Source organism: Colossoma macropomum, unplaced genomic scaffold (genome assembly GCF_904425465.1).
Source record: "Colossoma macropomum unplaced genomic scaffold, Colossoma_macropomum, whole genome shotgun sequence".
NCBI lineage: Eukaryota > Metazoa > Chordata > Actinopteri > Characiformes > Serrasalmidae > Colossoma > Colossoma macropomum.
This window is the reverse complement of record NW_023494803.1, coordinates 5,628,146-5,655,106: the sequence shown is the minus strand read 5'-3', so window position 1 is coordinate 5,655,106 and position 26,961 is coordinate 5,628,146. Positions and strand designations below refer to the sequence as shown.

General features: G+C 42.9%; 1 protein-coding gene across 3 annotated transcripts in view; it reads right to left on the bottom strand.

The window, feature by feature from the left end:
* LOC118824204 (baculoviral IAP repeat-containing protein 6-like) overlaps window positions 1–26,961 on the bottom strand; it is a gene marked incomplete at its 3' end in the record, with an annotated part of 121,199 nt that overhangs the window by 2,225 nt on the left and 92,013 nt on the right. For all 3 annotated transcript variants that reach the window (XM_036594203.1, XM_036594204.1, XM_036594205.1), the window contains 12 exon segments: window positions 1,915–2,215; window positions 3,777–3,973; window positions 10,817–10,990; window positions 13,638–13,799; window positions 14,054–14,185; window positions 15,117–15,246; window positions 20,728–20,871; window positions 22,274–22,582; window positions 23,166–23,730; window positions 24,969–25,193; window positions 25,468–25,576; window positions 26,364–26,620. In XM_036594203.1, the coding sequence (XP_036450096.1) occupies window positions 1,915–2,215; window positions 3,777–3,973; window positions 10,817–10,990; window positions 13,638–13,799; window positions 14,054–14,185; window positions 15,117–15,246; window positions 20,728–20,871; window positions 22,274–22,582; window positions 23,166–23,730; window positions 24,969–25,193; window positions 25,468–25,576; window positions 26,364–26,620 (2,705 nt within the window).

Below are 26,961 nucleotides of genomic sequence, written 5' to 3'. Positions count from 1 at the left end.
AAAATATTATATATATTATATTATATATTATTGTATTATAACATAATGCAATGCTTTTCAAATGGAAACAACTGTTCTTTGGAAATAACAATGAGCTACTTTATAAAATTTTGCAATATGACTAACTATAACAAAAGTATATCACCAAGTAAGAAATAGTATTAACAGGCAAACTGAAGACTACATTCTGTTCATACTTGTGTATTAGTATTGATAATGTCATATAGTGCATGGGGGCCTAATTCTGAGTGGAAGTGGAGGAGTATTTTATTTTATTTTTTTTATCAATAGTACACAAGTGTGCTTAATGACATAGCTATGCAATGATAAATAGCAGTGATGCAACATTTACTGTTTTTAACATCACTGAAGTGTCCTGTTACAAATAAGACATAATTTCGACATAATCAGGCTGTGTTTAGATGCCATAGCGTATTCTGGAATGTTCTACTTCAGTGAAAAAGCTTTATTCGTTATGTGTCACTTTTCATGAATTAACCAATGAAAAACAGGGGGTCAAATTGAACCAGAGAGTGAATTTCGGCTGTAGGGTAGGACAGTTTTGCTCACATTTGAGATAAAAGAAAATAATAATAATCTGCTTGAAGATAAATATTAATTCACTTATGCATTGTCCTGTCCATTATTATTACCGTGGTTCACTAAAAAACCTTGGAAATAGATGATGAGTGCTCCCTGACCACTGTAGCTTGGTGAGTAGTTTACTTTAATGTAGAAATATGATGCGACTTAGTTGGAGCGTTCAAGGCATTTACTGACGCTGCTGATGTTCACAAGGGCCAAGAACGATGAAAAATCTGCTGGACATTTTCTCCCCGACTTCCTCTTCCAAAAAGCAATAAGTGCTAGTTAATACGGTCTATCCATTTATTGATGTGTGAGTCACGGGGTTGAACTTAACGCCCATAAATACACAGATTTTTTGCGGGATACACTCTGTCATAATTTTGAGATAACAAGCTATTATTTCAATAAAGTCAATAAAAATCTTGAAAAAAACTTGACGTATTACTGCCATAAACAGACAGGGGGGAAAAACAGATGATATTTTTCTCCTGTGGTGAGAACGGACTTCTAAATTAATGAGGCTCATTCACCAATATCTTTGTAAGTTCGTTCTTGTGAAAGGCCCTAAGAAAACGTCTACGTCAGATTCATGTGTTCTTAAACCGCAGAACCGTTTACACCTTTGTGCTCTTTAGTCTGGTAGATTCTGTTCTTACCCAAGAAAAAATCTCAAATAAGAAAACACTGGTGAACGTCAGAATCTTCGTGAAAACTGTAAGTGCATTTCAAGAAGAAAGTTCTTCTTAAGAAGAAAGAGAGAGGGCAAATGCATGTTTGCTCCCTGTCTAACAAAAGTGGGGGTGCATGTGCTCCACTGCTCAGGCATCTATGATAGTGTCAAAAGTCAAAATCGCATCTACTTAAGAAAAATGTGTAAATTAAATATTTAACTACTTTTTTAACCATTATATCGCTGTTGTCGGAAGAAAACCTTGTATCTCCATTTTTGACGTTTTTCAGTTTTTGACATTATTTGAAAATACCTGTTGTCCTTTACATTGCGTGTACATTTCATGATGAATGGACCAAAAGAAACGACCCAAAATGACTTTGAAAAAACTCTGGTTCCATTGACTCACACTAAAAGTAAAGTAGGTTTTTTCCTTTTCCTGTAAAGTTACTATTTTGGAGATACAAGGTTTTCTTCCGACAGCAGCGACATATTAAGTTGGCATTATATAATAAGTTGGTTTAACCTGAAATAACTATGTTAAGAAGCGCTTCTTCCTTGGAGAGATTACTTTAATTATGACTTGAGCTAATTAAGCATTAAAGAAGTCTGACTATGTTTTGCCCACACAAAAAAAGGAGTTGGGGTTCACTTACTTCCCTCGCCATCATCAGTCACACCCAGCACTAAGCGCAGCAGGCACTGCGCGTGTTTGCGCTCCTTTAGGAGCACCTCTGCGTAGCCGGGCAACCGCAGAAAAAGCCCGAAGGCGGCCAGCGAGTGGGCGGGGATGGGCGAAGTGGTCTGCACTGAAGACTTGATTGGCGGAGGCTCTGCAGCAATGTTCTCAGGCGCCTCGTACACCAGCTCGCCTGACTGCTCGATGGTGACCCATTCGAACTGGTCACTGTCCTTGGGCTTTTCCTGCGTTGTGGATGGCACCACGGGCGCACTGACCTGCATGGGACGATACAAGTTCAGCAGATGTAAGAATGCATGCGTATACAGAGAGGCACAAAATGCTGACTAGTTCAAGCTCAAAGGCACAAAGAGCAACACTATCGCCTTTGAAAAGGAACAAAAAAGCAGAGAGGAACGAGGGAGTAAACATTCATCAGCATTTATGAATTTGGGACGGCTATGAGTTTATGAAAATAGCAAGTGGGATACACATCACAGCATTTTTAATGACGAATTGACAGGGCTGGGTGATAAATCCAAACTCCTTTACAAGATCATTCAATGCAGATCATTTTTAGCTGCATTTTCTAATGCTCAGCTTTGCATCTGAGTATGCTGTACTTTGAAGAATGCAAAAGTCTCAATACACAAAAATGCTAGTTATACACACCAATCAGGCATAACATTATGACCACCTCCTTGTTTCTACGCTCATTGTCCATTTTATCAGCTCCACTTACTATATAGGTGCACTTTGTAGTTCTACAGTTACAGACTGTAGTCCATCTGTTTCTCTGATACTTTGTTAGCCCCCTTTTACCCTGTTCTTCAGAGGTCAGGACCCCCATGGACCCTCACAGAGCAGGTACTATTTGGATGGTGGATCATTCTCAGCACTGCAGTAACACTGACGTGGTGGTGGTGTTAGTGTGTGTTGTGCTGGTACAAGTGGATCAGACACAGCAGTGCTGCTGCTGTTTTTAAACACTGTGTCCACTCACTGTCCACTCTATTAGACACTCCTACCTTGTCAGTCCACCTTGTAGATGTAAAGTCAGAGACGATAGCTCATCTGCTGCTGCACAGTTTGTGTTGGTCATCCTCTAGTCCTTCATCAGTGGTCACAGGACGCTGCCCACAGGACGCTGTTGGCTGGATATTTTTGGTTGGTGGACTATTCTCAGTCCAGCAGTGACACTGAGGTGTTTAAAAACTCCAGCAGCACTGCTGTGTCTGATCCACTCAGACTAGCGCAACACACATTAACACACTACCACCACGTCAGTGTCACTGCAGTGCTGAGAATGATCCACCACCCAAATAGTACCTGCTCTGTGAGGGTCCATGGGGGTCCTGACCACTGAAGAACAGGGTAAAAGGGGGCTAACAAAGTATCAGAGAAACAGATGGACTACAGTCTGTAACTGTAGAACTACAAAGTGCACCTATATAGTAAGTGGAGCTGATAAAATGGACAGTGAGCGCAGAAACAAGGAGGTGGTCAATGTTACGCCTGATCAGTGTATGCAATGCATATTACAGCTACATATGAAAACACATGGTTCATGCTGTTAAGTCAGAAAAGTAGCGGTTGTATTTGTCGCGAATACTGGATTAAGGATCAGAACAGCATAATCATTCTACCAAAAGTACCTAAAACTTCTATTTTTAATACAGAAAAAAAGAAAAAAAGTTTGACTGACGACTGTCTTCATCTTAGAAAAGCTGTTATATGATGGCTTCACTTCCACATACAAGGAAGATCAGTTAACTATCAGTGGAATCAAAGGTAGTTCGATGATGTCTGCATGTGTGTGTGGTTATGTGGAGCACTCGCCTGTTGGATGACATCAGGGTAGAGCATGGGTAGCCTCTCTGCAATGAGGGCCAGGCCTCCCATTCCTGCGAACACCTGCAGGGGGGACTGGATGGGGCTCGTCTCCAGCAGGGACTCATCTATGGCTGCATCCAAACACTCCTCGCCTGGGGTCATGGGCTCATCCTCTGGACAACTGCTCAGCATTTCGCAGTGCTCTGCAAAGAGATGTTCAACCAAACAATAAGCAATGTGTCTACAATTAACTGGTAACACTTGACTTTGATGTAATTGTTACATGCTTTGCTCAAATCCGAATTTTCGCTCAAATCCGATCTCTCTGACACGATGGTTCACACTCGTTTAGGTAAGTGATTTAAATCTGTCATTTATGTGAACCGGCGTCCTGAAATGACCCTCATGAGCACATCCTACTCAGTAACGTCACGTGAAATGAATCACGTTCATCATCAGCACAAACTAACGAGCAGAACGAGCTTCGCTGAGAAGATAATTAACTCTGATCAGCTCTCAGCTTCATTATTAGAGCGAGACGACGGAGAAAAGGGTGAGATGAGCTGCTTTTCCACCGTTTACAGGCTTTAACTTCTGTTTGGCGCTGCTGCCATGGTAACGCTGAATGATGGCACACGCACAGTGGAAAATAGCACATGAATTCTGATCTGAGCGTCATAGTAAGGTCGCATGGCCACGAATCGGATACGTATCCAGTCTAGGACCACGTATGAAAGTGGCTGAGATCGGATTTGAACAGATCAGATTTGCATCCACACAGCCCTGAAAACATCAGATCTGAGTCACATTAGGCCAAAAGAACGGATTTGTGCCTCTTCAGCCTGGTAATGTGAACGCAGCCCAAGTAGCCCCACCCCTACATGCTAATAATTCCTCTTAAACTGAAGCGAATAACACAAGAAAGAAGAACAGAGGGAATACGAATTAGCATCAACACAAGCACAATCCAGAAAGTCTGGACAGCTGTCGGGTGCTGCAGAGCAAAACCAGCTCCCGCAGAACCAGACGAAACAAGTATAAATGATCTGTCGAAGAGTAAAACAGCTCATGTGTTATTCATAAGTCTAATTCTGAGAAGAGGAGAAGAGGAGAGACAGCAAAACTATTAGACTGAGTGGAGCCACCGGTGATGCTTTGTTAAAAATGTTAACGAATTAAACACCGAGATTAAAAATTTGTTCAGCACCGTCGGCATCTTCCTAGTCAGCGGAAGAGCACGGAGCGGAAAATGCTACGATAACATGAGCTTCGATTACAGCGGCCAGCCTTTAGTGACCACTCAAATGGTTCTGCCTATGATACTATAACACCAAGGACTAGTGGGTTGTCTGGGACTGAGCATTACATGTCCTTATCTGAGTGAAACTGGATCAAATGATTCATTACGCTGTCGTTTTCCTTCTGAGAACTCAAAAAAAGGATAATAAGGTTAGTAGCAACCATGTCTCATTTAGATTTCCAGAGAGAGGGCAGCAGATAGAGATGGAGAGAGAGAGAGAGAGAGAGAGAAAGAGGCCACCAACAGAATGCTTAAACACTCTTGGCTCTCTAGCCAAGTCTCTCTGATGCATCAAAGTTAGTGGTACTGAGAGGCTGAAGACAAAGGCAAACAGTTCCGTCCAGCAGACATTACAGGCTTTTTTGGAGCATGCCCAATAACGCATTCACTCTGCTCCCTCCTGGATAGGCATACCAATACACAAATATCCAAACTTATGTTAGTATATGTTTACTCAATCAGGCAAGTGAACAATGCATGTATATTTTGGACGAAAAGAAATAATTGTGTATTATCTTGTAGTTGCTAAACACATTTGTGATTCTTAGGCCCGAAACATACTTTACGCAAGGATGCGAACGCAAATGACAGCGCTCAGCCAACGCACTGCGAACGCTCGGTCCTTCTGTGCAAACTCATCGCACGTTCTTACGTGGCTGTGCAGGTTAAAACACTCAGTACTGAAGGGGGCGATAGAGGACAAATCAGAGAGGGATCTACTGCTATTCCAACAGCCTCAACAGCTAAACGTGGACAGTAGAGGAGAGTGAGCTGCTTTACGTCTTCACTTGGAAGAAAATGCGATAATTAATGCCGTCTTTGTGTGAGACTGAACTGCTCGTCTGCTACGGCAGCTGAGAAAACATGCTGGCGGTACGAGACCGCTTGGTCAGGCTTGGCTCTTGTTTTAGTGCCCCCTGCTGTAACGCTCAGAATGCAGCTCGCGCTTGCGTTGCGACACATTTTTGAACGCAACTACGCATGAAACCCCGCCTGTGTAGCTCTAAGCGTCTGCGTCCTTGCGTGAGGTATGTTTCGGGCCTTAGGACACAAGTAGCTGATATTGGAAGGTATAGGAACGTTGGAGAACAAGTAGTTGATTTCCTCTCACGTCAGGTAAAGTGTTTGAATAGCAAAAATGCCTCAAATTGTATCCATAATATCAATATCGTAGGCAAATTCAAATAATATCCATCTAAAAATGTGGATGTTTGAAAGGCAAAAATGGATCAAACTGTCATCCCTAGCACTGTTCAAGTTGCCTTACATTATATGCTTTTCTTTTATGCTCTAAGATAAAGACAAGATATTTTCAACCCTGCAGTCAAACTCAATGTGGTTTAATTAACTTGGGGCTGGAGTTTTACCAAAGCAAAAAGTAAGAGATTCACGAGCACCAAAGGATTTAAGGGTGCGACTTTATAACAGATGAGGAAAGCAAAGTGAGGCAGGTGTTAGTGTGACAGTGGCTAAAAGTATGTCAGGAAAAGTATGTGAAGGGAAAGGAGAGCAGTGGCAAAAAGTGGAGGGGAAGCAGGCTACTAAAAGAACAAACTACTGAGTGAGTGAGTGAGTGAAAGAGAAAGAGACAGAGAGAAAGAGAGAGCGAGAGAGAGAGAGAGAAAGAGAGAAACATGCACATAAGAAATGCTTTTAGGAAACTCCTGGCCAGACAGCGGAGGCAAGACAAATGCATTCCTTCTGGATAACATGTTTTTGTTTTTTGTTTGTTTGTTTCTCTCTCTCTCTCTCTCTCTCTCTCTCACACACAGTCAGCATGGGTCACTGCCTCTATCCATTTCTCATCATACACAGGTCACTGTTAAGTAAGACAGTGCAGATGCTTTGCCGGGTTACCTGCGGTGCTACAGATGCTCAAACTCCTCTGTGTGCCTCAAGAAACACAGAGCTTTTCTCGCAATAGACAAAGTATAAGCTACTTTTTCATAAACCTCCAAGCTTGTTCCTATAAAGTACAGGTATTTTAAGGTGTCAAGCACAAAAAAACAAAACAAAAACAAACTATTCTGGCTAATACAGCTAGAGATTGTAGTCTGAACACTCAGAAGTTGCCGCTCCTACCAGCAAAAACAAAAGAATGCTGTAATTTATAGGAAGGCACCGATATGGGAATTCTGATATCGACAGCCAATAGTTTTCATGTACATATCTGTAGGCGAAAATGCCAGGGAAACACAGCCACTTATAAATGTAGAAACTGGAAAATGTAGAAGATAATCGTATCTAAAGATTCAGTAGCGTAGTTCCAGTTGTGGAAAAGTAGTGGAACAGGAGCAGGTCCACCCCACTGAGGCTGAGACAGAGATTATCTACAGTTTCCCTTCCAAAGGCCATCCAAGTTCTAGGAGACTGGAGATCAGATTACATTATAGTGGGTAGCAGCCTGCCAGCAGACCTTCAACAGGAAACCTGCAAGTTAATACTTCTTGTTTAAGTCTTGCTGTGGACTCCAGCGATGTTGGTGCGGCTGCGGTTCTCCTTCAGACGGAACTGACCATCTGGATGCCTCTAATCAAAAATGTTCAGTCTTCAAAAAAGGCTTGAAGTGTATTTGGGGTCGTCTGCTGGTCCTGCCGCGGTCTACACTGACCACAATCAGTGTCTGCAGACCAGATGAGGATTCAGAATCAGCAAATCATGCCTAATCAATTTTTATTTTACAATCTTTATATCATCACAATGAAAGATAATGTTGCCGATGGTACATCTAGAGCACTGTGGAAAAAGCAGACCGACATAAGTTTCCTTTAGACAGCTGTGCTGAGGCAAGAAGTGGTCAAAACGACAGCAAAACACAGTGGAGTAAGCAGTGGTGAAAGACTCCACTGCGGCTTAACACACAACAACGCAGAGCAGCAGTGGGAAGCTTGTAGCCTCCACGGAAAGATGGACAACTCACACAGGCGCATGAGAGAATTACCCAGGAGCTAGAGAGCCTTTTTCACGTCTTTAACAGAGGGGCGTGAGATGAAAGACGGGAGCCTGCAGAGAGGACCTGGACTCTCAGGGGTTCCCCGACAGGCTGAGAGGCAGCTGGGGCAGTCATTTAGCCAAGGGGAGGATCTCAGCTGTGTGTGTGAGGATAATGACGGTAGAGGGGTGACTGGGGAAGCCCGCAGGAGCGAACTGCATCAATAACTGTGCAGCGCACACGGGTTTGTTTCTGTGCATCGAGCTTGGATTAGAAATTCAGTTCAAACTGGGAAAAGGAGGGATGGAGGGAAGCAGGGAGCGAGAGAGAGTAAAAGACAAGAGAGAAGGAAAACAAAAGACAATGGAAGATAGTAAGAGAGGGACAGAGGGAAAAAAAATCCATGTAGGTCAATGGAACAGAGCAAGGTAAGTTTGATCAGTTAAACATTTACTCAAGATTAAATTAAAATTGTGCTGAAAATCTTATTAGCTTATTCAGTCAACATGCAAAACAGCTTTTAAGTATCGGTGTTGTCGGAGGAAAACCTTGCATCTCCATTTTTGTCATTTTTCAGTTTGACATAATTTGAAAATGCCTGTTGCCCTTTATATTGTGTATATATTTCATGATGAATGGCCCAAAAGAAATGACCCCAAATTATTTGGAAAAAAGTCTGGTTCCATTGACTTACATTAAAAGTAAAGAAAGTTTTTCCTTCTCCTGTAAAGTTACCATTTTGGAGATACGAGGTTTTCTTCCGACAACAGTGTTATACTAAGTATAACTGCAGGAGATATAAGGACATAAGGAAGGAGACACACCCACACACACTCTAAGCCGCTTATCCTTCTGGGCTGCAGGGGGAGCTGGACACACACACTCACACCTAGGGACAATTTAGTGTATCCAGTTGGCCTGACTGCATGTCTTTGGACTGTGGAAGGAAACCGGAGCACCCGGAGGAACCCCACGCAGACAGGGGGAGAACATGCAAGGAAGGAGACAGTCAAAGGAAAATAAGTGGGGGGAAAAAAAAAGAGTTTTAAAAACTGGAGGAGTTCTTTTAACGATTAAAAGATCTAGACAAAAAGGGACTCGACATCTGTGAAAGACCTGGTAGACACCTAAACTGCTCCCATCATATAAACACTGCCTAAAGCTTTCATCTCTGAGAGAGAGGAGAAAATCAAGCTCTTTCACATCTGAAAACATCCACAGGTGTTTCTGTCCATCCTTCCACTGTGAGAAGACGACTCAGCGCTATGGGTCTGAAAGGATGTGTAGCTGTCAAGACGCTGCTACTGAGAAAAGAAAATAGAGAAAAACAAAAAAAGCTGCTGGTGCTCTCTGAACAAAAACTGGCCTCCCCAGAGTTCAGATCTCAACATCACTAAATGTGTTTGGCATTACTTGAAACGTGAGAAGCAAAAAGCAACCAACTTCTAGGACTGAACTTTGGAGGTATGGGAAAATATTCCTTTTACTTCGAAATGTAACTTTATTTAACAAGAAGTGGTTAAGCATGAACAAAAACTACAGTCGAAATCCAAGCAAGGTTTAAGACCCAGTACAAGACCAAGTACAGTTCCCAAAAAATTAACTCATGTGACAACAGAGGCCAACATCTACTGAAGTGGACCATTTCTATGATACTTTTCAGAGTTTTTCAGTTTTTCTTTCAGCTTTGTGTACCGAAAAACAACCGTGTTATTGTTCATGGTCATATGTGAGAGGCTTTGGAGTGCAAGCGGGACTGTAGTGGTGATAAAAGTGGTGATGTGGGACAAACTGTGCTGGTCTTGCATATTCACCTTGGTTTGCATGTGTGTGTCCCTCTCATACACGGGGCAAATCAAGGGTAGGGCAAATTCAATCAAAGCAGCCTATATTTGGATCCTATAACCTAGGGTTGAAGCGCTGGCAAGGCTGGTATGGGGTGGCTAATTTTACACACTTCAGCCCTACGGACACAAACATATCATCTACAAAGCAGCTCTGGCAAACCAGACCAATCTGATTTGACTTTTGACAACACAGGAACGCTACAAGGCCATGGGACTCGTATAAAGGTTCTGATATAATACAGGTTCTTCGGATCGGATAGCTGGGTTGTGGGTGGTTTTGTATACAGCCTCTTTTTACGCCGAGACCTTTGAGGCTGTAACACACATCCCGCCACTGCATCAGTGGTTTTAAGAAATGCCCTTTTCTCTGTCGCTGGCCAGGTTTGGAGGTGATTTAGGAGAAATAAGTCTGAAATAGCTCCATTATGCTGGATGCTTGGGATGGAAAGCAGTGATTACAGCAGCACAGCTCCATTCCTGCTGTTTAGTCCACATTCAGCAGGGCACAGAATGAATCAGACACTTGCACACGCCGGCAAACAGCTACCACTCATTTCCGCTTTAAATGGAGGCGAAGTCGATTCTGCGTTATGACACAGCCGCCATCTATTGCACATAAACCATCACAGCAGGCAGGACAAAGAGGTGTGTTTTTTGGGGGCAGAGATGGCAATTTGTTTGTGACAAAACCAATATAAACACAGCGATGATGTGTGTCTGTGTGTGTTTCACTGTAGTGTAGGTGGCTCATGGTGCAAATCTCAATCCTTGTTAACCACCAGACCAGTCTAGAGAATAAATGGAAGGCTACTGAGGAGGAAAAGCAATTTCTCTTGACATGGAAAAAGGAGCGCGAGGAAGAGAAAAGGAGGCATATGAGAGAGGCGGTCTGAACGAGGCAAAGGAGCTGAAAAAGGAGGATTAATCTTAAATGTCTGCATGAGAAACAGCAAAAATGAGTCCATACCTTTCTCTGTACGGAGCCTTTTGAAGGAGTCGGTCTTGGAGAGGCCTGAGTCAGAGATGACCTTTGATCCCAATTTGACAGTGAGGTCAATGGAGCGGTAGCCTTGAGGAAGCTTGCGTTCATACAGCAAGGTCAGCAGCTGGGCCAAGGTCATCTCCGCAGGCAATGGCTGACCTGGGCGCAGAGAGGAGAGGGTCAGAAGGTCAAATCTCAGCAGAGGTGTTAGAGGAGACACTTCTATCTGTCGAGTAAATCTAACTCTATTCTTATGAAAAACTCGCTCCGTTGCAAAACGACCGACATCTGTGCAGTAATTTTCCCCCCAGTGTTCTTAAAACCCTCTGATCGGGCAATGACCAGAGGCGTAGAGCCTCAGGGAGGCGTAGGGGTCGCTTGTCTCACTAATGAGAGTTTAAGCACTAATTTCTGGAATTGTCATTCAGGGGACAGGACAAACGGACTGAGGTTTAAACACTCTGGGCCTCACCCTTAAAACAGAACAGATGCTGGAGTGACTCACATTAGCCCAAAGTCAACTTGATCAGTATGGAAGGGAGAGAAAGTGAGAAAGAGGGGAAGAGTTCACGACAGACACATTAATAAGCAAAGGTGTTTGACAACAGTTCGCGGTATGCTGGAAAAGTTGGAGATGTACACTTGAGGATGGGTACTGAGAACAGATATTAACCCTTGTGTGGTGTTCAGGTCTGTGGGACCCATTTTCAATGCTTAACAAAAGAAAAATGTGATTTTTTGTCATTTCAACCCCAGATTTCTTGATCTTTGATCATTTCCTGTGAAGAACACAGAAAATAACCCATTTTCAGTGTCTTCACTCTGTTCACCCCCCCCACACATTTATATTACACCTGTGGTGTTGGGTGAACCTGCGGGGAGTAAAAGTGTGGAGGTGCTGTGTCCTTCACTCTGTTCTCCTCCTACATGGCCTGCTGTTAGTGTGTGTGTGTGTGGACAACATGGACAGGCTGCTGACTGGCTACAGCTGCTAAAGGAGAACCCTACGCTGCACACTTGTGATATTTTAAACATCTGGTAGTTTTACATAAATTGTTACGGCTGTATCGATTTTAAAATCTATAACACGGTGGGTCCACCAGACCACTGAGTAACAAAAAGCATCAACACCACACAAGGGTTAAACTGGTATTGGTTCCTGACTAGTCAGTATCCAAACATCGATAAGCTCCCAGACAAATGGTGCAGCTATCTGTATTTATGTAATGCTGATTCACTCTACATAGCATTCATTTTCAAATTATTGGTGCTAGACTGGATCAGCAGGAGGGGCGTTCTCCCCCGTGTGATGAACGTTTTCTCATGTTTCTGACCATCTTAACCATTTCAAATGCCAAGCGTCATTCTGTGCTCTCTGGTCATGGCTGAAAGGTTAAGACGCTCAAAAGTGTGGCCTCACTTTACTAAATTTTGTGATAACGTAGACAAATGCAGTACATGTAAAACTGTGCTGTGTGTAAAGGGGGTAACAAACACCAGCAACGTCATGAAACATTAACAAATTCATCTATAAATCTGAAACAGTGCAGCGTTTTTCCTTTAGCAAAGCATCTGCTGCACCTACGTCCTCAGTGAAGCCTCCTGGTGTTCTGACGAATTGTGCTACCTTGTCGAAATGTCCTACTGTAGCATGTTTATGTAGTTTCTTTACAAAAAAATTCTACCAGTTTTAAAGCTACGAAGCTGAAGTCAGCTTCCTATCTGCCAGCTTCTTGTTTGAATTTTCCTGTTCCACCTTAAATGGTGCAGCAATTTCATGTTGGTGACTCAGGCGCTATAATAACGACGGCTGTACCTTTTAAGGTGGAGTGGGAAAATGTAAACAAGAAGCTGGAGGTTAGGCAACATCAGCCTCATTTTGAAACTACACTCTTGGAAAAGATGGTTCGTCAAGAGTTCTATAGTAAAGAAAATTGTTCTGTACAGAACCATCAACACTCATAGAACCCTTAATTGAAGGGTTCTTGGCATCACAAAGTTACTAAGATTGATCGAAAACGTGCTACAGACAGTTCTCTATGTAATCTTCGTGAAAAGGGCTCTATATAGCACCCAAAAGGGTTCTTCTATTGTTACAAGCTTGACATGCCATACATAATCATTTACAGCTTATTGTTCACCAGTCTGAAGAACCCGTTCATGTTGCAAAGAACCCTTTAATCATGTTTATTGTGGGGAAGTAGTAATATTAAATTGAGTCTGTACTGATTTAAAATTCGGTAGCTGTGAGCTGGTCTGAGAACCTGGGCTAGCTAATCTTGTATCGCCTATGGTTGTTAATATTTTCATTTTGAATCGTGTCACATTTTTTCATGTCATGTCTTTGTTTTGTTGCACTAAATTTAGGGAGAGATGTTTCAATAAGGTCGATACTCTGGTTCCACTGACTTACATTCAGAGTAAAGAAGGTTTTTCCTTCTCCTGTAAAGTTACCATTCTGGAGATACGAGTTTTGTTCCAGCAGAGGCGACAAGTTCAGTGTAAGTCTTGTTGCCCAGCAGCACATTTTCACTGTTTTTCCTCATAAAACCAACAAAAACACTGTCGTGGCAGAGCGGCACTGACGTCAACAATAGGCTGGCAGTGCATGTCTGCAGCCAGACCATTCTCACTGCTTTAGAAGCTACACTGCCCCCTATGGCTCCTTTAGTGTATTGCAATCTGTTAGTACGAGCACACACTTAAAGGAGCACTTTTTCAAGTAATCGTGTTTTTAAAAATCTATTTTCAACACTGTCAACTTTGCAGGCTGATGGCAGCGAATCTATTATGTATGCGTGAATACCTGGCAGTAGTTTGTGGTAAAGGTGGAAGACAGGCACGCTGATGGTTTTGGCAGAAGAATCGACTCCTGAAGAGGACGCCAGCTTATCGCTAAGCACTCGGCCTCGCCGGGACGGGGGCCGCGGAGGGGTCGACAAGGCTCGTTTCGACTGTGACTTCAGACCTGACGCACCCAAATATAAACATTTGGCCATGTAAGAAAAACACTGTAAACTAGACCTTATTCGACACTAAGAACACACATAGAAAGACAGCAAGCAACTTTCATAAAGACTGCGAATATAAACCCGATCAGAAGATAAAAATATGAGCCCTGCATTCTTGTCTGATCTAAAAGGCCTGTACTGACACTGAAGACTGAAGAGAGAGGCACATCAAAAACAGGCAGCTAATAAGGAGACTGATCTTAATGAGCACCTGAGGCCACCACCACGCTGTAGTTGTCCTGGAAACCGTTGTCGGCCTTCATCTTCTCCTTTTCCTCGTGGTTCTTCTTCTCTTTGTCCTCTTTCTGCTCATTCAGCAGTTTGGCCGTGATGCTCGGTGTGTCTGCAAACAGAGAGATGCATGATTTCCTTACTTTTTACAATGCACTTTTAATGCAATACGTATTTTTGTATTTTCATGCAACAGATTTGCTTTTTTAATTCTTCTACTCCCAATTCCTTCATGTGCTTCATCTTGTTTCTGCATGTGGACTCTAAAAATGTTATAAATCCTCTGAAAAGTGGTCATAATTGTATGTGACTTCAATACAAATAAAAGCAACTTAACACATTTGGGGAAAATATTTAATGGCAAATTTTCTGATCTATTCTAACATATTTAGACAATGATAAAAAAAAATAAATTTGCAGCTCTTGTGATTTCACAACTTAAATACGATTAATCTTCCGGCCCGAACTTGTCAGGAAAGAACTGGACAATCAGAGAATGCGAATTTCAAAAGGATAGCCCAAGATTAAATCTCACGGTGGCATAATGAATTAAGAAATGAGCAGGTCCTCTTGAAGTTCATGTTTCTTAATCAGTGGAGATAAGACAAGGTTCGGGAAAAGATAAATGAGCTATTTATTAGCATCAGTGAAAGGACTGGACAAGAGACCATGGGTTATAATAGGCTACATTCAGTCAGTGTTCACGGTGCCACCTGAACCGATATGGCTATCGGGCTGTATCTGTCACCTTCAAGGTCTCAGGGGACCGGTCATCCATCACACACCCACAGCCATACATACACTTCTGCGCAAGCATACAGAGAGAGAGAGAGAGGGCGAGCGGACAACACTATGCAGTCACGCACGCACACAAATAAAAGCCTGTGCATTTGACCTTGACAGTCACACCGGGCTACAAGTATCTAATGGGTTTCAAAAACCTTTGGAGTATAAAGTGCTGGCTGAGAGAGCGCGAGAGCGAGGGTGAGAGAACGAATGAGCTAGCCGGAGCGCGTGCGCGCACGGTCAGTGGGTGTTCTTACCAGAGACGTGGTCCAGTACTTCAGCCAGCGTGGTTGAAATGGGCAGATGAAGCTTGCGGAACTTATGGCCGGCTCCATACATGGGGTGCTGGATCACGTGACTGGTGGCATTGATCCGCCCTTTATACAGCTAAAAAAGAAAGCAGAGGATGAGAAAATGAGACACAAACAAAAGAGAACGTGACACAGAATTAAAGGTAACATACTTGCCAATAGGAGCACAGATTCAGGACATTATCAGGACACATCACTCAATTCATTTTCAACTTCCGTGAATCAATTCCACGTTATGGCCTATCGGGCATGTCAACCAATTATCTTCGCCAAGCCTAGGATATTAGCTCAATCGGTGTAATCACTCCTGTCAGGCTCCACTTGATTTCTCAAGCTTGTTTAATCACGTAGACTGAGCGGATACCGCCAGTCATCCTCTCCTCTTCCTGCCCTGCCGTGTGTTCATAAGAGGTGACATTGTCTTTCATTAGGCATGACTGTAGCATGAGCACATGGCTCGGACTGACGGGATTCTACGCCCGGCGGGTGACGGGCGTCACGTTGAACATGCGTCAGTGTGCACCATGCCACCGCAGCTCCGTGCTGTCATGAGGAATCTTTCTCTCTTCCAAGGCTGCAGCCCACCTCTAACTGTACCTTTCTGAATGTTTACTCAACTCTCTACCCACTCCTCTCATTCAACACACCTTCCGAACTTAACCTCTTCAACTCCTTGAGACCACCGGTGGTTCCAAAACAGTGTCATATTCTTCATAACTTTCATATTTCATAAGCTACATTCTAAAGGTGGGGGTCGTATGAGAGCTGTAACTGTCTTCTTTCCAGTCAAATAGATGGGTGATGTGATTTTAAACCCTTATAATAAAAGAAGCTGAACTCACAATTTTTTTTTCTACTGAAAGTCGACCCATTTTTCCACAAATCTGGGCTATAAACTATAAACAGACGGCGTCTCTTCAGTGATCTGCTCTGTAAAAACTATTTTTATAAAATAATACAAAGAGCGTCTCAGATTTTTGGCTTTCAGCAGTAAATTGTAAGCATATAGCAATATGTGTATCATAAAACACACGTTCTGTTAATTTGAAGGGAACTTCTAAAAGAATAAATAAAATTAAATAAAAATGTACATTTATTTTATGCAGTTACTGAATAATTTGCCTTACGATTTGGTGATGTAAATTCAGATCGACAAACTAAAATATACCCTGGAAATTAAGAGGTTAAAAGCATGTCTTGAAGAAAAAATGGACAAATTTTGAAGAATTTTTCCCTTATTCTGAATGTACAATCAACTGAGGCATGTTTGGGTTCTGAAGTTTGCTTCTTACATTTTGCACTGGAGCAACGAGGCTAATGCAGCTAATAAGTAAGTTGTTATATATCCTCAATTTTCTCCCCAGTTTAGTCAGGTGCAATTCCACCCACGATCACATGACACCACCAACCAGCCACCGCTGGTAACAGCTCACTGGACAGCTCAAAAGACAGCTCCATGCGCTAGGACGAAAGCACTAACTGCCATTTGTGTTCAGCCGACAGACGTCCACGCTGGCCAGCACTGTGCTGAGTGATGAGGGGCCATCCTACTCATCCGGAGAGAACGAGGCCAATTATGTTCGCTTGAACTCCCGGACACGGATAGCTGCGGCATCATCGAGGATCTCAGTCTCCCAGTGACAGCGCCAACACAGACAGCTGCACCCCACTGGTGCCAGTTTTTAAATCAAGCAGTTTGCACAGTGCTAACTGATGGGCTACAGGGCAAAAACATAACATCACAATCAGGGTTGGGATAATATGGAATACAAGTATTGGGAATACAGAAAATAATAATGTGTATTCAGCCCAGATGGAAAAGGCAGTATTTAAAACACATTTTTAGCAGAATACTTATTATCTACTATATATAAAACATGATCATTAAAGTAAATACTTGCTTGATTAATTAATTAATTAAGTGACCCTTATTAGCCCTTATTAGTGAACACACACACTAGGGGGCAGTGAGCACACTTGCCCGGAGAGGTGGGACAGCCCTATCCACAGCGCCCGGGGAGCAGCTGGGGGTTAGGTGCCTTGCTCAAGGGCACTTCAGTCACGCACTGCTGGCTCAGGGGATCGAACCAGCGACCTACTGGTCTCAGGGCTGGTTCGCCAACTTCCAGCCCATGATTGCCCCCCAGCAATGCTGGTTTATTAACTATTTTAAAATCTCAAATCAGCAGAAAAGGGACAGACTGAAAGGTGTCAGGGTAGAATACCAAGAGTGAGGGAGAACGCCTTTACTGCAGAAACGTACTGAAACAGGGAACGTCCTCGAGTCACTTTTTAAAGGCGCCTGTGTTTAAAAATATTAAGCCAGTTCAGGCCAGGACTGTTATCCATTCAGCCAAATGTGAGGAAATGTTTTGCTGCTCTGTAGAGGATTTTACTGTACTGCTGGTGGGCTATAGTAAATGCGTTTCCTGTAGGAGGCTAGTGACAACTCCCAAAATGGTAAATATCTGCGCATATAGACTTGACCTGGCTTCCTTTAGTGTGTTTAGCAAAAAGGGCCCACTGTTGTTTGGGGGAACGTGGGAGCAGCAGTGGACTGAAGCAGGAAAAAAAGAAGAATTTCAGCACTAGAGTTTTTCCAGTGTGCCTTATGAAGATGTAATCTGAATGCACTTTGAAACCTTTTTATGCTGGTAATGGAATACGTTGCTGAACACATTTAGGACTCGTATACTCATTTTTTCAGCCATTACTTTTTTTCGATGTACTCTACTTTAGTCTGACTGGAACAGACAAATAAAGAACAAACAGCGACTGTTTTCACACGCATAGATTTCTGCCAATCCGACTGAGCACATTCCGAGTTATAGATGAAGACTGAGGTGTTTATATGTACTCTACTCAATAATCTGATGGAAATCTCCATTTACATGCACAGTACAAGATCAAAATGACGTGGAACATATAGACATTACTATGACAACGTGTAACGTGTAGACACTACCATGACAACGAGCATCACTGAGTCCCGTCAGTGTGAGACAACCAGCCGTGCGTTCAGCTGGTGCGCTTTTGGTTTTAATGACTTTAAAATGATGTCAGACTCAGGGAAAACGTCCTTCACATGTCCTTATTAAAGAAGGCCGAGAGGAAGACGTCGTGTTCCGAGACACATAAGCTGGACGTCCGTCCCACCGCCGTCTTTTAAAGATCAGAGCAGAAACTTCGTCTCCTCTGCAGACCAGTTTCTGCTCCGCCATGTTGAACGTTATGAACTTTCACTATGACGCGACGAACATGATCAGAACGGACTTAAACTTTCCGATAGGGAATGTAATCAGATACAGGCGTTTACACGGATATTATTCTTCTACTTAACGGATTATTTACAGGATTACCCACCTCGATCAATCGGATAGAAATTGTATTCTGAATGGCCTCAACGGGACTAGACTATTCCGACTGAGGTGTTTACATGGACGTATTCTATTCCGATTGAGCTATTAGTCTGATTATTAACAGATTATTATGTAAATGTGGCTACTGGCTACACTGAGTTTGAAAAACGATGACTACAATGACATCCTAGCGACATTCTCAGAAAAGCACACTGTGACGTAATATGACAATTTACCACTGCAATGAATATCATCATAGTGAACATTCATAGTATAAGCTTCAATGACCTGTCAGCCACACTGGCCTCATAGCTCCAATGCAAAACTTTGCAACTCTGACTCCAAACATGTTTTGGCTGATCGACAACATGCGGGGTAACGGGAAAACTGTGCAAGTCTGATTGTTTGCCAGGCTACTCTGTTAAGTTTTTCCTTCAGGCAGGCTTCTAGGGCAGTAAAACATTTCTTTCCCCTTATAAGTGGTTAAGAACAAGACTAGATTTATGATCATTTTGTTACATCACCATTGCAGCCAGTACAAAAGGAGAAAAAGAAATATGTACAGGGGCTCAAAATGGGTCAACTTTTATGTGATTTACAACGAGAATGTCCCAATACATAAATAAGATTAAATCTTTCGTCTTTGTATGAAACCCAGGCATCAAAGTGTTTCTAAAGGTGTACAAAACCCCTTAATAAAGACGTTAGTCTTCAAGAACGGCGTGCCTTTGGGAGGACACACTGGATGGCAAGACTGTCCGACACTATCTAATGCGTAAACATTAACTTTTAAGCTCTCCTCCATCTCCACTGCTCTGCCAGATGATTAACCTGTACTAAAATGCAAGCGGCTTAGGAGGAGCTGTCCTTGCTGTAATTTACTACAGTAATGACCTGCCCAATTACACACCGCAGGCTGAAAAAAAGGGGTAAAAATAAAGACGTCTGGACAGCAGCAATCTGGCAGGTGGACGGGAGCCAGAATTGGGTGCGTGGGCTGAGCAGGACACTGTTCTACAGTGTTTCTTTTAAAGGAATCCAATTCAAACACGCCACCGTGGCTAACAAGCTGCTGGGAAGCAGTTAGCATAATCTCATTGTGTGTACTGGGCCCTTTAGCAATCACTCACTATTAGCAACATTAGCATTTTCAGGTGAGGGATTCCTTTAAGGCTGCATGACGAGGTTTAGTGAGAGATGAAACTCGGAAGCGGATTTCATTCCCAGCTTAGACCAACTTATAAAAGGGAGCCATCCAGCTTTAAGCCAGTTAGAATCCAGTGAGGTCCAATTAGGGGCTTGTGGTAATAAGTATCTGTTGCCCCCTAGTGAACACCTGGGGTATTAAGAACAGAAAACACATTTGCACCTCCTCAAATAATAATAAAAAAGATATAATAAAAGCAAAGCAAAAAAAATTATATGGAATATGATTAAAATAAGCTTTGAATTGTATCAAGTTCTACATCAACTGTGAGTAATATTATTTTACCCATTCTTAACTTAGTCATATGTAGTGATCTGGGCCCCCCATGACAAATTTCATAATTTACACCTACATTTTTTTTTGGCATACAACAAAACAATTTTATATCTGTACTAAATATAAGTAGCATATTATCATATATCTATACTACATTAAAAAAAACAGCTACTTATGTTTGGTATTAAATATGAATGAAGTATTTGTGCTTCTTGCTAAGACTACCTTTTCACCTTTTCACTCGGTCACTTTGTCAGTATTATTATTATTATTATTATTATTATTAATCATATTACTGCTATGGACAATAACACCAAGTCACTTTAAATGACACTAAGACACTTAAGTCACTTTAAAATGTATATATTCTTCACAGATTATCCCTTGTTTAATATAAATATATTTGTACATATCTGAAAGGGTTTTTTTTTGTATATTTTGTGTAAATTTAAAATATCAGTTTCAGTATTTTCTTTGTATTTTTATTTTTACTGTGTTTACTATCTGTAGAGTGATTAGCTGAGCCTCACCACAAGCATTTCAATGCATAAATGTCCTGACGTGTTGTGCAAATGACAAATAAACTTGAAACTTAAAACCACACACACACACACACACACACACTCCTTGTGTGAGTGTGTGTGTGTGTGTGTGTGTGTGTGTGTGTGTGTGTGTGTGTGTGTGTGTGCGCGTGTGTGTGCGTGCGTACACCCACCGGGCAGGGGGACTGTAGGAAGACTGTAACCTTCTCGTCCTCCAGCATGAGCTGCAGGAAGAGTCGACGGATGAAGCCGGAGATATTCCCTGACACTGGAACATTCCCCCGCTGTGGAGCAGACTGGAACAGCTCACACAGAACCTGTCAAAAACAAAGCCAGCACAATTGACTGTCTGCTAAATTATGATTGGCACACTTCTCTGCCAATCACAGTTATCTCCAAACATTCCTTCCTCCACCAAACGAAGGGAAAAAAACTTGGGACAGAACTTCTCAAAACAAAACAGCCTGCAGTGAGAACTGCAGCGGCAGTAAATTAGTCACAAGCATTAAACTAGGAAACTGAGCTGACGTTAAGAGTCTATGTTGGTTGAACTGCAGCTGAAATGCATTTTGATGATATGACTGGTGTGGATTTGCACAGAACTGAGTAGAATTGACTTGAATTGTCCCATAGACTGTTTTTGGGGTAGGAAAGTCGGAGCACATGACATTGTGGTGCATGCTGGGGGCTGTAGTGCAGCACATTGTGAAACAGGCTAATATTAATAGAGAATTAAAATGCTTCTGCGGGCCAGATAGGATTGTGTGGCGGACCTGATTAATCTGCAAAGAGGACAAAACCATTAACACGCAGAAATATGGTAGACATCTATCTTTTCCTAACAGCTTGCTTAGAGAGTAAACAGGACTTAACAGGACGGCACAGCACTCATTCACTGTGATTAAAACATTGTGTGCAAAGATAAATATCAATGCACTTGCAGACATTATTTGTATTGCATTATTAATGTTTCCTAATGTTTCCTTTTAGAATCTATTTTTTGTTTGCCTTAAATTGCCCTAGACATACTTTGCCAGTTCTCAAGCATGTATCTTGTAAATGATCATCTTGTAAAACTAATTTTTTAATTTAAAAAAGTTTTGGTCTCACTTTATTTGGATAGTCTACTATAGTCGCCTTTGTATCATCCAAAGATGTTCAAGTTGTTAAACTATCTGTGGTGGGATCCCAGTGGTAGGATTAGGGTTAGGATTTGGCCCAGGGTTAGGGCTGGGACCAGGGTGAGGGTTGGGTTTAGGTTTTGGGTTGAGGTTAAAGTTAGGATTAGAGCAGGTTTGGAGTAGAAAATACTGGTCAAAGTAGTAGATATTTAGCTGAACGTAACTTGACAGTAAATTAAGTATCTACAGAGCATCTAAAGTCGACTATCCAAATAAAGTGTTACCAAAGTTCCAGATTTACTCCTCTGTGTGCTTCTAAAAAACTTCAGAACTTTTTACTCTGTTAGCAAAAGTGCTACAGATGCTACCAGTCAGCCTGTACTGAAGGTCTGATGGTTGTAGCAACATAACTAAGAAAGGTGGGACTTTCTAGAAGTATTGCAGTCTATATAATCACCACTCCTGGGCCTCGATGCTACATTATATCATACAAATGTAAATTTCATGACATCTACAGAACAACACTACTGAAAGATTTTGCTCAATGTCATCTTTACCCCTTTCAAAGTATTATAAATATCATATTTAACACACCCACCTGTGCCATGAGTCTCTGGTTATTGGGATGGCAGGAGATGCACTGCAGGAAGAAGGCTACAGTGGCGTTCTCTATGGCAGTCCTTTGCTGGGTGGTGAGGCCGTTGCTCCGCCCTGTCGACGCCAGCGTATACCTTGATCCAGAAGGCTGGGGCGCAGGACCAGCCTCAGAGGTCCCAGGCGAGGCTCTGTGTCCACTGTTAGCCGCTCCACTAGCGCTGGAGTGGCACAAGAGGAAAAGGAGCGATGTCCAGAGTGGGTTGACCTCTGGTCCTCCAAGCCAGTCCTTCATAGCATGGCTGTTGCCCACCTGAATGGATGAAAATACATCAGACAAATAAAGCACAAGCTTATCTACACTGTGGTCCTGATATCATAAAAAGGCAGCATGACATAATAAACACAACACGGCCAAAAGTTTCTAAACACTTCATAAACGCTTCATAAACGCTTCTTCTGTTTCTTCTTCAATGGTATTAATAGGGAGTTTGTGCCCCCTCTACTGCAGTAACAGCCTCTGCTGTTCTGGGAAGGCCTTATGTTAGATGTTGAAACATTGCTGTGAGGATCTGACTGCATTCAGCCACATTGCTTGCTTCAGGTACTGATGCTGGATGATTAGTTCTGCATCACAAATGCCACTCCAACTCTTTCCAGTGTTACTGAAAGGAGCTTCATCACTTCAGAGAACACAGTTCTACTGCACAGCCCAATGTTGGGGGGCTTCATACCCTTCTTATAATTGGTGCTTTAAGATGTGGCTGCTCCACAGTGTCACAATCTACTGGTAATGCTTTTCTTCTTTTCCTGCAAGTTGCTGAATTCACTACTTAGAAGGGGTGTTTGGACACTTTTGGACATTTAGTGCACACATACAATAAAAAACAGCATACTTCTGTGAGGAAGCGCAAGACTGGCGCAGCTAGGTCCGGGGACAGCTGCAGCCGGCTTGAGGATGATGATGAACCAGAGGATGAGGGGTGATTGTGTTGGGCATGGCGTCGATCTTGCTGGCCAGCAGGAAGTGGCAGGTCAGCGCTGGCTAGGAGGCTGCAGCACAGGCCGGCCAGGCTGCGCACCAACAGGGCAGGCAGTCCCGAGTCCAGCAGCTGCTGGATGGCCCCGGGAGATTGAGAGGCTGCAGCCAGTGTAGCCAGCTGGCACTCGGACAGCGAGGCGGGTGAGGCGGGCGAGCGGGCGTGCTTGGAGTCGTCCGTTAGTGAGGAGGAGGCGGCGGCACCGCTCAGCTCTCGCTGCTTCTTTCCATCGTCAGTCATGGCCAAGCGACGCTGCGCTTGTGCCTGGGCCTGGGCCGCAGGAGGTGCCGCCAAGCCCATCCAGGACATCAGTAGGGAGAAATAGGTTGGGTGGATGTGGCATATGGAGCACAGGAGGCTGTCCACAGCCTTCTTCAGGACCATGTTGCATGGCAACGACATGGACCAGTTGTAGAGCAACCTGCAGAGAGGGATGAGCGAGAAACAACTTAGGCACTATTCAAGCTGGATTCGTTCACTACAGGAGGGTTTATAACTTATAAGGCATGTGACTAAATGATTACTACTGTATAATTGCAGTACTTCCTGAAGTCACTCCTGCTGAACTGCAAGCTGTTTCCACAAAAATATGTGGGTTCCACAGAATTGACTTTGGGATAAAGTACCTATTTCCCCAAAATTGACAAAGACTGCCTTGGATGTTCAAGTCAGTGTTACGCATCAAGCAGCGTTCAATAACATCACTGCAATATCATGAGGCCAGTTTGAACTGGGCTACTACTAGTGAGGGAGCTCTGAAGTCACCCGCTCTCAGAAATTCATTTACTCTGAAATTATTGTTGTCAGACTACAGACAATAATTCATAAGGATTAAATTTGCAGACATCATCGAAAACACTTAAATAATAGTGCTTCCCCAGTTAAAACTAATTTAGCTCAAATTAAACTGACTAAAACAGGGCATCGAACCATACTGCAGATCTGACGTCCCCGACAGTTGAGGTCAAGTATCTGTGCCAGACAATGAAGTCCAATAGCAGCTCTGAGACAGATGTGTTCAATTAAAAAAGGTGCAAATCCACAGGCATTTCAAACATGGATTTTCACAGATAACAGTTTCCCGGTCAACATAAGCCAATAAGACTACCCCGCAGCTCACCTGCTGGACAACCTTGACTTTTGGCACAAGATACACAACTTTAAGAAATCCTGCTTTGTAAAATACCTCCATAGGACGACAATGTTCTAAACGAACTGATGATACATCATTATTCAAGTTTTCAGTTTGTAAAGAGGCCTTTTTATTTTCTTTATTCTGCAAACAAGCTTAGCCTGGGACTTTATACTTTGTTCCCTTTTCTGCAAAACTCATTAAAAATGAAAGAAAAGAAAAAGGCAGAAAGAAGCACAAGTAAACACACGCTTTCAGCCTCTCACACTACTAAAGAAGGAGAAAACACCCTCAAACGAATCCAAAACAGCTAAATTTAGAGAAGAATATTTGCTGTCAAATTTTGGAGAGCAAACAGGACAAAGTTCAAAAAAAGTTTATGAAGCATGGATACGCAAGGAAGCTTTGGGAAGACTTGTAAGCGTGTAAAATTTTTTAAGTACTGCCTAGTCAGCAGACAGTGTTGTGAGCAAGTGTGAGTATTTTTTTTTGGGGGGGGGGCATATGGTGTGTGGATGTTCACTCACTCAAAAAGCTCACGGCTGAGCAGTGCAGGAAGGTCATATTCTACAGGGAGCTCATAGCTGTGCCACAAGATAGCAGCCACACAGTGGAGGTGTGAAGGAGAGGGCATGAGGAGGCCGTATTCACGCGAGGGCGATGCTCCCGGCCCCATGAAGCCCGCCGGAGAGCTCTGCTTCAGGGCTGCCACCCGTGACGAGTCATGTACCCACTGCAGCAGGGCCTGGATCCTGGAGAGGACAAACCACACACGCATTCCCGTTAATGGAGGGTTAATTTAACAGTATCAGAGTAACCATAGACAGTTATCACATCCTGCTCACAATACTGCTGACCTTGCCTACATACAGCACATACGATCAATAAAATAGGGCTAATTACTGAAATAAAACAATTTTATATCGATACAATACACAGTGCTAAGATTTTTGGCTGTACTGCCCAGCCCTTCATTAAGATAGAGCATGAATCTGGACTCAGTGACTGCACGTTGCTGTCCTTTACCTATCCTTTGTGCCAGGATCCTGTGTGGTGCCCAGCTGGTAGAGGATGTCTATGGTGGAGTCAGATGAAAGACCGTTCAGTCTCCCAAAGAGCAGCGGACTGTTCAGATCTGCAACGCAGCATACCAGCCATATGTCAGATACAAAATGAGATACAAATTCATCACTACGTGCTCAAGCAGGTCTGAAAGAAGATCCCGCCATAAGATTTCTAGCATACTTCATATATTAATACATACATTAAATAAACTTAATTCGACCTTGAAGATCACCAGCGAGCCCTTTTCTGTACCGTATGTGCTACAAAAATGTTTCCCTCTGTTTTATCTAATAATTACATAGAAGACAATGAGATTATATACGTTTTAAGAGACTGTGTTTCAGAAATTTGTTGAGGATGTTGATCACACTTTATATTCATTAATGCTCATAGCTTATATAAGCATCCATAGTTTATAGGGGCAGTCGTGGGCTGGAAGCTTCGATCACCTGAGCCAACAGTACATGACTGAGGTGCACCTAACCCCCAACTGCTCCCCGGGTGCTGTGGATAGGGCTGCCCACCGCGCAGTGTGCTCACTGCCCCCTGGTGTGTCTTCACTAGTGTGTATGTGGTGTTTGCACGGATGGGTTAGATTATGGAGGTGAAATTTCCCCGTTGTGGGCACTAATAAGGGTCACTTAATCTTAATCTACAAATGTTCAAATGAAATTACTTGGTGGACGATCACAGTGTTACGATTAGGGTTAGTGTTTAAGGCTTGAGCAAAGCTGAAAGGAATTTAATAGATATTTAGCATTTACTGAACGTTAAACCATTAAAATATGTTACCAGGATGTTCAGCCTCACTCTACAACCTCTGTGAGCAAACAAACAAGCAACCAACCACAACTTACTGGCAAGGTCCGTTCCAGAGGCGGCGCAGTTGCGGAGCAGGATGTCGATCAGTTTGAGGCCGATGCGGGTGGACTGCAGGCCGATCTTCACGAGTACTGCTTCGATGTTGGGCGAGTGCATGCCGCAATAGGGTGACATGAGCAGGGCGGCACAGGTCTGCAGCAGGTTGGCTGTGGGCGCTGCCGCACTCGCCATCATTGCCTCCAAATCGGACACGTGCGTCAGACAATGGTGCAGCAGCCGCAGCCAGCCGATACTGAGAGTGAGGGTGGAAAGGAGGAAAACGGAGGTGGATATTGCATCACAAACCCAGTGCGGATTTCTAGGTCAAAGGTATTAATCATTTCTTTTTCCATGAAACCATCTTGACTGACTTAAGATCTACATGATTTCTTACTTTCACAGCACATGTTCGTTTAGGTATAAACTTAGTGAATCTGAAAAAATTCTACAAACTGCCGTAATAGTAACTGTAACAGTATGTTAATGAAAACAAAATGAAATTAAATAAATGTTATATTTTTATAATCTGTCACTTTGTTAAAAGTGGGCGAGGTACAGAGGAGAAGTGAGGCTACAGGTCACTAGTGAGTCGAG